The sequence below is a fragment of the Bos javanicus genome, chromosome 26, assembly GCF_032452875.1.
Source record: "Bos javanicus breed banteng chromosome 26, ARS-OSU_banteng_1.0, whole genome shotgun sequence".
NCBI classification, from domain to species: domain Eukaryota; kingdom Metazoa; phylum Chordata; class Mammalia; order Artiodactyla; family Bovidae; genus Bos; species Bos javanicus.
In genome coordinates, this window is record NC_083893.1 from 37,721,976 (window position 1) to 37,736,085 (window position 14,110).

At 40.4% G+C, this 14,110-nt stretch overlaps 1 protein-coding gene across 2 annotated transcripts in view; it reads right to left on the reverse strand.

Moving 5' to 3' along the window:
* The window catches only part of RAB11FIP2 (RAB11 family interacting protein 2), a 43,807-nt gene extending 34,561 nt beyond the window's left edge, over positions 1–9,246 (reverse strand). For both annotated transcript variants that reach the window (XM_061403616.1, XM_061403618.1), the window contains exons 1-3: positions 8,282–9,246; positions 2,288–2,730; positions 1,112–1,577 (exon numbers count right to left, since the gene is read on the reverse strand). In XM_061403616.1, the coding sequence (XP_061259600.1) occupies positions 1,112–1,577; positions 2,288–2,730; positions 8,282–8,634 (1,262 nt within the window). In that variant the 5' untranslated portion in view covers positions 8,635–9,246. The remainder of the gene's footprint in view (positions 1–1,111; positions 1,578–2,287; positions 2,731–8,281) is intronic.
* Between the last annotated feature and the right edge of the window lie 4,864 nt (positions 9,247–14,110).

Here is a 14,110-nt window from a genome sequence, read left to right on the forward strand (position 1 = left end):
TCCTCCATGATAGCTGCACAAGATTCCAATAGATTCATCTTATTTTTTGCTTGAGGTTTCCTTAATCAGCTATTCCACCATTCACTTCTGCAAAATGCATCATCTTACTTAAGCCATACAATTCCAACCTGTACTAAGGAACTAGAAAAGTACTATTAACTTAACTGAAAACTCCAGGATTTTGACAATCTAAACCTTATCATGATAGATTATTTCTGTAAGTCATCATTACAGATGCTCTGTGATGTATTTATAGCACTCCCAAGGTTCACTGGATTCCAATAAACATTACTCCAAACAGCCATTTAATAAGGATGTATGTATGTGCATGCTAAGTCGCTTCAGTCATGTTCAACTCTTTGTGACCCTATTGGCAGTAGCCTGCCAGGCTCCTCTGTTCATGGAATTTTCCAGGCAAGAAAGCGTGAGTGGGCTGCCCCGCCCTCCTCCAGGGTGTCTTCCAGACCCAGGGACTGAACCCACGTCTCTTCAGTCTCCTGCACTGGCAGGTGCATTCTTTACCACTAGTGCCACCGGGAAGCCCTTAGTAAGGATAGTCAACACCTGTAAAGAAAACCATGGCTTCCAAGGATACAGAAACATGACAGACTTCAAGTCCATGGAGTCACGAAAAGTTAGACATGACTGAGCAACTAACACTTTCACAAAAAACATTAATACTTAACTTAAGCCAGTATTTCTTAAAGAATAGTCCATACGCTGCTACTGGTTCACAACCAATCAATGAAAAATAGTAACATCTAGAAACCCAACTCATCACTTAGATTTCTGGCTTGAATTAGCACCCACTGGTGATTCCCTCTCACCACACCTCATCAAAAGCTACATAGTTTTCTCCCTAAGTTTCTGAGAGTTTCTGGCCAGCATTAAGTAGAAAGAAATATAATGCGGTGGGGATTAAGAATCTTTTATCCTTCTAAGATAAAAAGTTCAGTTCCAAAGATGTACACACTGCCTGGCTCCAAAATTAATTATAAAAACAAGATTAGCATTTTTCTCAAATCAAGTGAAAGGAATTTAAAAAGGATATTTGATACTTTCAAGTATAATATTTTCCAAAATAGCACAACTTCCCCACGTTTAAGCTTACCTTGAAGATGGCATTATATTTGAAGCCCTGAATTTTGTTGTAAACGGATTAGTTGACTCATAATCAAAATAGTCCTGCCGATGTTCACTAAACGCATTAGGTGATTTCAAGTCACAAGGGCTATCGGCTCCCCCGTTGTTAAGTTTATCCGATCGTCTATCTTTTTTTCCAGTCACTCTTTCAAAGAGGCTGACTTTCTCCCTTTTTTCTCTCTTGTTTTCTTTTCTTACTTCAATTGATTTTGAAAATAAATTCACGCTGCTGTCCCATGATTCACTGCTTTCTTCAAATGGATTTTTCTTCCTTGGCAGTGTTGCAAATTTTTGGGGTAATGAAGCAGTCACATTTGTAAATGGGTCATTTTGTCTTCCGAAAGCCGATTCACCTGCATCCACACTGCTGTCAGGTTGGTTCATTTTAGAAGTATCAAAGCTCAGTGTTCTTCTGTGTGGAGACTTGAGACTTCCTGCAAACAATTTTGTAGTTAGTACATAATCAGTGACACATTATATCACACTATTTGACACATCCTGTGTGCATACTGCTGCTTTTAGAATGAGAGCAATTAGCTATTTAAAGATATTAACCTTTTAAAATAATCAAGGAAAACAATCTTAAAATGCTAAGGTACAGCAGTATTGCAGGCTAATAACAATTAGTATCTTGCTAGACAATTAGTAATTTACTCAGCTCAGAATGAAACAATCACACAAATTATAATGTCAAAACTAAAGGTTCTGCTCAGCACTATAGTGCTGTATAAATTCCCACTGTTCTTTCATCAGTAGTATCAAATTCACTTTCTTACTTCTGAACAGTAAGATTCTTTTCTAGGAAAATTCTGATGAAATGGAATATTCATTTATGTTTCAGGCTTCTGAGACAGGAGAAATAAGAGTTAAAAAAAAGAAAAAGAAACCAGGCCATGAAGAGAGACCAAGACTCATTTCTATTATCTAATTCTATAAATACAGGATTGAATTCAAACCAGCTCTGTCTTTAAATTTACCAATTTTGAGTATAGTAGGTACTCAATAAATATCTGAGGACTAATTTAGAAAATGCTAGCAAGAAACCTCAATTTTTATTCTCTAACTTTAGAAGTCAAAGTTTAAAAATTAGGAAGGTAGTTCAGATCACACGGGATCAACTATAAAGAATGCATACATCACTTACCACTTTCCGGAACTGCTCCAAAGGAATCTATCTGGCGGCCAAGAAGATGCGTTTGAGCAACGGCGCCAGACTTCAGCTTCTCCGAGCATACGTGGGCCCCAGTTAAATCAGACATTGAATGCGCTGAAGAGAGTCGCTGAGGACCCAAAAGGAAAGGCTTTTTTGGTTTAGATTTCATCTGTATTTCACTACTTGAAAATTCAGTATGGGCATCAGGCATGTGAGAACTTGGAATGATTGCAGAAGATGTATCAGAAAACGTCCCATCAGTTTTTCTACCTTTCATCTTATCTTTTAATTTTGCAAAAGGAGATCTTGTTTTGTCCTTCATTGATAAGTCAAACATACTTGCTGTCATATTGTTCCTCATAAATTGAATATTGACCTTTATCTCACCCCTGTTTTTGGCTCTTTTTCCTTGTTTGGATTCTAATCTAAACCACCTTAAAGAGAAGGAAAAACTGGGTTGTAATATGTAATGAAGAGAGGATTACCGAGCTCTGTTGTATACAAATTGCTTTTTAGGTAAAGTTACTCTACATCAAGGCAATCTAAGCATTGAAGGAGAAACTGTCAGCCAGAGTGCTTCTGGTTTTATTCATGGCTTCATTTAAAAAAACAGGGAGGTCTCTGCCATGTATCACATGCAGAAGGAATCAGTCTTTTTTGAAAAGCTATTTAGACACCTTTTTCTTTCATAATTTGAAAATCACGCATCAAAATTTCTTACCAATAATAGCTATTATGTTTCCATCTAGTCCAAGTGTGGCTCATGGCTGAAGAATATTTTTTAGCATTAAAAGACACTGAGGTACAGACCCTGAAATAATTCATCAATACATACTATTTTTGGGCACCATAAAATAATAACCAAACTTTTAATAAAATATTCAGCCTCTGAGCCAAAATAGTTCTTCTGTAAAAGCTATTAAAATAATTTTGTTAACATGGGAGACTACCCCATACAGTTTGTTCATCATGAAAATTGCTTACGATGTAAATTGTGTGTGTGTGTGTGTGCGCTAAGTCACTTCAGTCATGTCCGACTCTTTGCCACGCTATGGACTGTTGCCCGACAGGCTCATCTGTCCATGGAATTCTCCAGGCAAGAATACTGGAGTGGCTTGCCATGCCCTCCTCCAGAGGATCTTCCCCACTCAGGGATCGAACCTGTGTCTCCTGCAGCTTCTACATGGCAGGTGGATTCTTTACCGCTGAACCAATGGGGAAGCCCACAATGTAATTCAGATTTATATGAAATGGGTCAAAGCCTCTTCCTGAATAAAATATGCAAAATAAGTAAAGTGCAAGAAGTGACAAATGGTAATAAATCTTGTAAAGCATTTTTAAAGAAAAAAAGAAAGCTTAAGTGCTCCCTCTTAGAATCTGTTTCAATAACTTGCTACTGTGACAATGCCAAATAAAATTTATTTTAACTGGACCCAAATCTTATGCTTTTAGTCACTTGAGTGAATTACACTGCCCATTTTCAAATGATGTGTAAAATGCAAATTTTATTTTGGTTTATTTACAGTATTTTTATCCATGAAAACTTTTCCAGTTGGTGTCATAAATGGTCAGTCTACAGGGCAAACAGCCAAAAAAACTACAAACTCCAGCAGAGATGAGAGTTCCTACAATGTTTTCACATTACTTAAACAATGAAGAATAATATCCATTTCTGCAGACAGGTCATTATTTAAATACAGCTCTGCAAGTGTTAAATTTTCTTAAATAACTCAGATCTAATTTTACAGAATACACCAGAAGAAGCTAGCATTTACTATCAAGTGGAACACTAGTTTCAAAGATCTTTCCAGGCAAAAGAAAACTGGCACATAATATGTATGTATGTATGTATGTATGTATGTGTGTGTATATACACACCAGCTACATCTTAGAAAGTAACATGCAAGTGAAATATTTTCAATTTAATCAGTTAAGATCTAGCTGCATCAAAACAAGCAATTTTTAAAAAAAACAGAAAGTCTTAAAACAGAAAGCATTAACCTGAGAGCCTAAATAGAGAAAACCCTTTATTTGAGGCAAATGGTGAAATGTGAAAACTCAGAGACTAGAAACAAAAAATGACAGCAATAAACTCTGTGGAATAGAGAACCTTCAACAACACAAAGTTGAACACTCACAAAGCCTGAAAACAAAGTAAGGTTATATACCCAATTATTAACTCACAGTTTTGGAAAACAGAGCATTTTCGGGGGCGGGGCGGGGCATGGAATTCTTCTGATGGATGACCCATAAGAAATGCTCTGTTAATATTGCAGGTTATTCAGAAAATAGGTGAGTACACTTTGCAAGAAAATGTGCCCCCCCACCCGTCAAATCCCCAAACAAAATAGAAGCAAACAAAAACACCAAGTATGTCAGATCTGTGTATGTAACACAGCATAGCAAATCTGAGGGGAAAAAAAATCAAAAACAGAATTTTAGAAATGAGACCAAATAAATCATTTAGTCCAAAATCCTTATTTCACAGTAAAGGAAACTCAGGAACAGAGAATAAGTAGCTTCTTAATGTCAGACTGGAGTCAACAAGGAAAACAGACAAAGCTGACCAGTAACAGCTGCATGAAAATAGTAGTTCTTTTGTATTTAATGACCCACATATATGTTAATTAGGTTAAACGCATACCAGCTTGTATATCACAGGACGCTGTATTTAATCAGGAGACTCAATCACAAGGGCAACACAGGTTTTGTCTTGCTGGAGTGTAAGCTTCTTGAAGGCAATTTTCCTTGCACTAAATAAATGTTTACTGAATTTTCATTTCTAGAGCTATATTCTTAAAACAACGACACTACAACTCTCTGTATGTCTGCGTGTATGTTGCACCATTTTGTTCTCTGGTGAAGAGAACTGAAGCTTAGGTAAGCTTTAATGGATAAAAGCAAGTCAGTGTTTGAATATAAACTCTAAATACAGTCTTTTCCATCCTTCTTGACCAAAAAAAGTAAAACACACACACAAAAAAACCCAAAGACCCAACTGCAAAGAACTTTAACAAATATACCAACTTAAAATATAGGCATGACAAATAACTCGAGCTGCTTTGTTTGGAAAGTGATGTAACAGGGAAGTCTTAACGAGACCTTCAAGAATCATTCCAGAGACAGCACTTGTTTTCCCTGGCTTCTAAAAAGATAAAAGGAAGACACAGCATTTGAGGCTTAGTGGAGTAATGTTGATTTTATTTTTTCACCTCTGGAGTGCTAGATTTAAACTGTATATGGCCTCTGTTCAATTTTTGAGTGGGCACAGGTCCATGTTCAAAAACCATCACACATGTGGGAACTATTCCCAAGCAATTGGTGCTGTGTGGTCAGAAATGGGACAAGATTGGCAGGAAGGGTGCCAGAGGCCAGGACGCAGGTGCACCGCAGAGCGGCACACACAAGTCCTAAAACCTGCATGTGCTTGAGTCATACCTAACCTAGGCACTCGGATGGCTATTACTGTTCATGAGCATTAAAAACAAACAAAAACATCAACATCGCTCACTTCTGCTGTTAAAAAAAGAAAAATCAATCGATACAACATAATAGCATAAATTACAATTTTACCATTCTATTTTTAAGTACTGTATTGTTTTCTTAAATCTTGTGCCCGAACCAACCCAGACGCCCATTAAAACGGGAGATACAGAAAACTTCTCTTTCCAGGTCCCACTCATGAAAGTGTTCTGGCTCAGGCCCTTTATCCCTCTCCTTGAAAGAAGGAAAAAAGCTTTTAATTTCAAGGTATAAAAATAAATCAAATGATACTTTTAGCTACCACACTTCTTTGCTTATCATGGAAGACAAGCTGTAAATCCTTGTCTTGAGTGTCAAGAGTAGAAAGTGTCACACCCAGCAGTTGCATGGGACTTCCAAATCAGCTGGTCACCTTCATCACCCATACCCATTTTCTAAAAAGCACTTGGGAATATGCTGACAAGGCTCAGCAATGTGCAGAATATTAAATATCTTTCTTGCAATACGCCAGTGGCTCAGGTCTGTCTCTTACTGGGCCAAATGTATAGTTGTGCTGCAAAAGGAAGCTATTAACTATATTAAAAAACTAGAAATATTACGAATAAAGAGGGCTCATCAAATATGTGGTCTCCATTTATCCACAAAGAAAATCTTAGGGATTTAATAACCTGAAAATCACTTTGAATGCAATAACATCACGAGCACTGTTGATAACATTTAAATGCATTTTCCTCCCCAAAAGTCCTAATCCGTTTTTTTTAGTAGCCAACAGAGAATTTCTGTAGGGAGACGACGATATTAAGAGTATTGCTTACAGCCAAATTTATTGTAACTGTGATGCTGCCAAAGATAAGGAGTAAAACAAGAAGAAACTTTAAAAGTGTATTCCATCTTCAGAATCCCTGGGTTCACAGTCGGGCCTACTTTCATTTGGAACATTTATATTTCAGAGAAGGCCTGTAGTATATCATTCATTAACATTAAAGTACTGTAAGTGCAGTATCAAATTTGAAGATGCAATAAACTTAAAAAGTTTACATTCAAAACACTTCTAATATTATTTAGTAAGGTCATCCAAAATTGGCAATTTGCAATAAATTAGTCAGTGATTATCTATTTTTCAGTTTAAATTTGATGAAGAACTCCTCAGAGATAACTGAATGCTACTTCATAGGTATCAACCAGTATTATTAAAATCACTCATATATATTCAACTTTACACTTTATTTAAACCATTTTCTCTCCTTCTAAAATATTTTCATCTCTTCAGTTTCCTGTGGCATTCCTAGTATTACTTATCTCTCTACCCTTTTACCTTACATATATTAAACCTTTAGGTCCTTAGGTAAAGACCTGATTAAAAAACATTTTTTCAATGAAAGTAAAAATTTCAATCAAGAGAAATCTGCAGGAACGTAGGTATACAAAAAACATGACATGGTTGTTTTAAAATATAAGAAAATAAGATCATCAAGAAAGTTTTTAAAAGCGTAAATAAATATCAGTTATAACAGCAAAGCTATTTTTGCAATGTGACACCCCCTTATAAATTCAACCTATATTTTTCTCCCATTAATTCCATCCAGTTTAAACATTCTTTCAGACTAGAGTAATAATAAGTTTAAGAAAGGGGTATCACTATCTCAGAAAACATACTATTTTTCAATTTAAGACATAATATCCTAGTTTTAACTTATATTATGGTTTTTTAAATTAGAATATATCTAACCTAAGTTTGGAAGTCTTATTAAAAAGCTCATGTTTTTACTGTATATGTCATTTGATCACAAGAATTTAATCATTGTTTCCAATCTGATAGCATTTAATCGGTCTAAACACACTGGCTTTGCAGAACTAACTTTGAAGTAACCATGTTCAAGAATGAGGATGTCTGTACATACTTTTAAAACTTTTTTCTTTTAATAGCTTTAGACTCCACCACGATGTACTACTGACCCTGAAATCAGAGCTAAAATAAAAGCCAACTGTGTTTACAATGCTGAAATAAAATATTGAGTTCTAAATTTGGTAATTCACCACTTGACAGCTTCAGAGTTCAGCTACAAAATAAATTAAAAAAAAAAAAAATATATATATATAGAAGAAGGCATATTGGCAGATTTACTTTTCTAATGTTCCATTTTCTGAAAATTGTAATGTTTAAAGATTGTAATAATTTAAATTGATCAACACTACGGCCCAGTCCTCTTATAAGTAGTGAAACAATGTTAATTTACTTAAAATCCTGAGCAAAATATTCAATTATTTACGAGGTTTACCTCAAACGAGAGTAATGGATCATTAAAGACTCCACTTTAAAAAAAAATGTGTCTTCACAAGGGCTATTTTTACTTCAGATTTATGCAAATATGGTGCTTAAAACTGGGTCATATTTCAGTCCAAAAACCAATGCCCCAAGTAGACAAATAATTTCCAAGAACAGAAATCCATTCAGATAATAGCTAAGCTCCCCCCCAATTCAAAATAAATTACATAACTTACTCTGTTTTCCTTCTTTGTTTGTCCTCAAAGATGTCATTGAGATTGATGGCCACCTGCCCTAAAAACTTATCCAGACCCACCAGGGACCTGTGCATAACTATGAGGAAAAGGATGTATTTCTCTGGATTCCCCTGCATTAGCAGCCCAGGTAGCTCAAAAGAGGCCTCTTCCTTCCAGACTGGCTCAAGGGTTTTCTCAGCTACAGAGGTGGAGTACTTTTCCTTTCCCAGCTGAATTATAGTGTATGTGTCATTGGTGCCACTTTTGCCTTTTGGCTTAAGATCTTTGGCTTGGAGCACGGTGACCTGCACGTGGGTCGGAAACCACTTTTGGGCTTGCTCGGAGAGCATCATTCTGTCCTTTTTCTCTGCACCAAGTTCACCAGCGCAGGAAGAGCCCCTCCCGCAGGGAGAGCCTGATGCCTTGATCACTGCATCCTAAGGGCACTTAACGGAGGCAGGCAAACTCACAGCTGCCCGACTCCCTCTAGGGCTGAGGTCCAAACGCCTGGCTGGGGCAGCCCGGGGGCACGGCTGTTCTGTGGTGCCGGTGGTGGGAAGGGGTCCCCTTTCCTCTGGAGAAGCACAGGGGCCCAGCATCACCTGGCCGCGCCGTCCAGGCCTCGCGTCCGCACCTACACGCTCCGCCGCCCCCCCGCCTCGCCCCGGGACGGGCCCTCGGCACCGGCGAGCGGCTCCCGGGCCTGCCGGGCACCGCAGGCCCGGCCGCCAAGGCCCCGGCGGAGGGCGGCGGAGGAAAGGAGTGCGCCCCCACGCCCTAATTCTCAGCCCCTGGCCTCCCGCCGGCCTCCTCGCAACCGGGCCGCCCCCCTCCCGCCTCCTCCGCGCCTCCCGCTCGCCCTGCGCTAATCCGCGCGGGCCCAGCCGGGCTCCTCCTCCCGACCCCGGTAATACGAACCGCCGCCGGCTCGCGCGGCCTCGCTCCCTCTAGCAAACCTCTCCCTCCTCCTCCCCCGCGCCTCGGCTCCTCCTCTCGGGCGGGCGTGGGGGCGGGGGCCGATCGCCCGGGGCGGGGTGTGGTGGCGGGGGCGGGAGTGGAGTGAGACCTGGGGAGGGGGGCCCCGGCTGCCTCGGCGCGAGAGGACCGCGGGGCGGCGGGCTGCGGGCGCGCGGCTCGACCTCGCCGGGCCGGCGGCTCCTAGCACCGAGCGGGCGGCGACAGCACTTCCGGGTTCGCCTTCTCCATGTTGGTCTCGAGAATGCGACGGGGCGGGGCCGGGCGGGGCCGGGCGGGGCCCCGGGGTCAAGGGTCAGCAACTCCCCGGTTGCCTTGGTGACTGGGGGCGTGCCTCGCGGGAGCCCGGGAGAGCTCAGCGCAGATACGAGCGTTCGTCCTGCTGGTTCGCGCCAGCTTGGGGTTTGGCATTGCGCTGGGTGCTGGGGACGTGGGAACCTGCAGGAGCTGGCAGTTGTGGGGCGGGGGAGGGGTGGCGGGCCTCCGGGAGACCAATCTGAGAGGAGGCAGCCAAGGCCCGGAGCCTGCCTTGGGAGAGACCCATTTTCGATCTTTGGAAGCCGTCTTTGCTGTACCCTGGATGCCCAGTATCTGGCACCGAGTGGGCATTGGATGAATGATGGTGAAATGAATCAGTCACCTTAATAGGCCGAAAACATACTTTTTCCCACCCGCCCCCCCTTATCCACTTTTCTCTTTTTGAAGAGAGAAGGCTGTTGATTGGAATGACATCCCCAACTCAAATGACGGTAGAGGCAAGCAGATAAAAGATTCCAAATTAATTCGGGGGTTAATTATACCCTGGGAGGCACTGGGCTGGAGGCCGGAGACCTGGTTCTAGTCCCATGTCTGCCACCATCAGACTGTATGACCCTGGTCAGGTCATTTCCCCTGCCTGAACCTTGGTTTCTGCACAAGCAAAACACGTCTCCATCGTCCCTGAGACTCTAAGGACTCAACGTCCAAGAACTTCCTGGGCACTCAATCTGGTAGTCTGTCTAACTTCCGAAGCCAAACCCAGAGGTGATTCTGGTCGCATTCAACGAAGTCAGCTAAGAAAAGCAAACAACCTCCTTCACCAAGGGGGGATGACAATTTCCTTACCTGCCCTGAGGGCAAGGCCTGATGGACACCAGTACAGTGTTAAGAGGGAAAAAAAAAAAAATGGAGATGTGCTAATACTGCATTTTTTCCAAAACCATTCTGACTTCGCGGGAGAAGGGCAGGTAATGACTGATGAGTCAGGAGCCTTGTTTGATGTCCTGATTGCCAGAAATTCCTGTCCAGAGCTCACGATGAGCACTTAGCTTCCTGAGACAAAGAACTTAGATTCTGGGAGCCTGGATTTCCTGGTCCATAAATTGTCCAGAAGATTGCTACTACAGAGTTAGGAGGGTATTAAGAGATAATTCATGGACATTTCCTGGCATAGTATGGAACATAATTCTCAGCTTGCCTTTGTCCCTCTATTTCTCTATTGCAGGAGATATTTATATACTACACTTATTGTATTCTTCCCTGGTGGCTCAAACAGTAAAGAATCTGCCTGCAATGCAGGAGACCCGGGTTTGGTCCCTGAGTCAAGAAGAGCCTCTGGAGAAAGGCATGGCTAACCCACTCCAGTATTCTTGCCTAGAGAATTCTGTGGACAGAGGAGCCTGGCAGGCTACAATTTATTGTATTCACTTCTATTTATGTCTTATCTTCCCAAGGAAAGTCGAATTTCTTTGGATTGCCCTGTGTATTGAGGATCATCCCTTCAGAGTGCTTAGCAGGCAATAGACCTTTGTTGAATAACCCAGTGCCTTTCTCCATTTACAAGACTAATTTGGAGAGTAAAACAGTATGCTAGAGGTGCATACATATTTCCAACTAAATGACTACAAAAGTGTAAAGTATTACGTTTATCATTTTCAGGTGAGGTTTAAAACATTCCCACTTGAGAACATTGTGTTCTCCATGTTTTTTTTTTTTTTCCCCTCAGTGACCCCATGGATAATAGCTGCAGAACTTAAAACTCTTTAAGAAACAAGGTCTTTTCATTAAATATTTTTTAAGTGGAGATTTGGGAGAGTCCGATATATTTGTGTCAGAAGAACAACCATACAGTTGAAAAACCTTCGGGGGAGAGGGGATAACATTATATATTATTTAAATCTTGCAGAAAGAAGGTATTTGCTTGAGCCTAAAGAAAGTGAAAGTGAAGTGAAAGTCACTCAGTCATGTCCCACTCTTTGTGACCCCATGGACTTTACAGTCCATGGAATTCTCCAGGTCAGAATACTAGAGAGGGTAACCTTTCCCTTCTCCAGGGGATCCTCCCAACCCAGGGATTGAACCCAGGTCTCTGGCATTGCAGGTGGATTCTTTACCAACTGAGCCACCAGGGAAGCCCTGAGCCTAAAGAACAGCACCACAAATCTCAAAGCCTATTCATGTTCTAGCACATTCTTTCAGGGACCCACTGACACTTGCTGACATCTATAGATTTCATTTATCGGAAACCATGGTTTTTTTCGGTACTGCTTATGTGCAGTGACTGGTGTGAGTTCTCCATGAAGTAGGCAATCTAAAAAGAGAGATTAATTTGTTGGTGTTTAGTCGCTAAGTTTTGTCTGACTCTTTGCAAACTCATGACCTGTGGGCTGCCAGCCTCTGCCTATGTGATTTTCCAGGCAAGAATACTTGATTGGGTTGCCATTTCCTTCTCGAGGGGATCTTCCTGACCTAAGGATCAAACCCCTGTCTCCTGCACTGGCAGGCGAATTCTTTACCACTGAGCCACCAGAGCAGCCCTAGATTAATTTACCACCAAGATATTCAGGGACCCAAACTACAGATAAATCTTGAATCATCTTGAGTCATCTAGGATGAAAAGACCTGGTATCAGGTCATTCTGCTGAAAGTTAAAATCTAAAAAAGAGGCAGAATTTTTCATCTCTGAGAGACAGTCTATGAAAAAGCCATGTGTGGAAAGCAGAACAAAATCATCATACTGTAAATATTGCATCTGGATTCGGAGTGGGCAGTTGTTAGCCTTAAAGAAAAATATTCTGAGGAATTTTTAAAGAGTGCATTGGAATAATCAAGGGTGGAATTTCAACCAGGTTGTCCAGGGAGAAATCAATTGACACCTGAAACTTACAAAAGCAAAACAAACATCATAAAAATAAATTTAAATTTAGAATTGTTATGAATTGCATTTTTAAAAGTCTTCCTCTCTATTAAAAGCTGTAATTAGGTAAGCAATAGGCAACTGATTATAATAGTGAATGTGTGTTTCTGAAGAGCTTAAATTGTTTGGTAAGCTTTATGAATGATTACAAACTTGTTTACAAATATTTCATTCATCTGAAATATAGCCATCTCTAGGGTGGAAGTTGGAGAAGGCAATGGCACCCCACTCCAGTACTCTTGCCTGGAAAATCCCATGGACGGAGGAGCCTGGTGGGCTGCTGTCTCTGGGGTCGCACAGAGTCGGACACGACTGAAGCAACTTAGCAGCAGCAGCAGGGTGGAAGTTGGCAGTTATGGTTCACAGCAATGCAGTAACACACTCTAACACAATTCAGGGAATACTCTAAAGGCAACAGCTGAACAACTGGAATTACTAACATCTCTTCCTGTTGCACCTAAGTTTCTTTTGAGTTTTCCCAAAACTTGGCCAGAGCCAAAATTGTTCAGTTTTACTGTCTGGCAAGTTCACAAATTATGACTTAATGTTCTGAGCCATAATAAGAAAATAGTTTATTTTTGCCCCAGAGGAAGCAAATAAACAAGCAAATCAAAATGAACTAGAAAGAGTCTTTAATTGCATTTGTAAAAGTGGTTTCCCATAAGAAAGATTTTTTTCTTTTTTGATTATTTGTACTAAGAGTAAAAACATGTCAGTCGGGTCAAATATATGGTTGGCTCATTGTGAAATATAATGGTAATTATGCAAGATCTGAGATAAAAGTGGTTCTACAAAAATGTTTATTATCTTACAGTTTAAAGGTTCTTTTTACTAATTGAAAAATATACATGAACCAAAGTTTAGACAGGGAAAAAGGATTGCATATGTTGTAAGGACAACATACCTTACGAATGGACGAGAGTCACTTTTTAAAGTTATCCTATGACTGATGATATGTCCTGAAATGTTTGGTGAAATTCCAAAATTAAGGGTTTGGGAAAATAACATATCATAAAAGAGGAAAACGCTGAAATTTCTAACTTAACAATACTGCTGCAATGAATAAGAACTATTTGTTCAGGAGGTACAAATAATACTCTCCAGTAGTGGAGGATTTCACAGATGAAAATATTTACTAATGCTGCAGCTTTAATAAAATCCCACAAGGAGACTTACGCTAAACTTCATCGTGAAAGATCCCTACCCCTTCTTTGGGCATCAATATCTTTAAAATTGAGACTTAAATATCTATTGTAGGACAATAATAGTGCTCTTAGTTTTTAAATAGCCCATTGTATTAATAATGGCTATAAATAGCCATTATATTAAATAGCAAATATACATTGCATAACATATACATTATGTAACAGATATTGTTTTTCATATGGAGGTTCAGAGACACAGGGCCACAAGAAGCTTTCCTGATGTATCATTATAGTCTTCAGATATATGCACATACACACATGCTGCAAATATATATAAAATTTATACACATACGAGTGCATGCTAAGTCACTTCGGTTGTATCCCACTCTTTGTGACCCTATGGACTGTAGCCTGCCAGGTTCCTCTGTCCATGGGATTCTCCAGGCAAGAACACTAGAGTGGGCTGCCATGCCCTTCTCCAAGGGATCTTCCTGACCCAGGGTTTGAACCCACTTCTCTCATGTCTCCTGTACT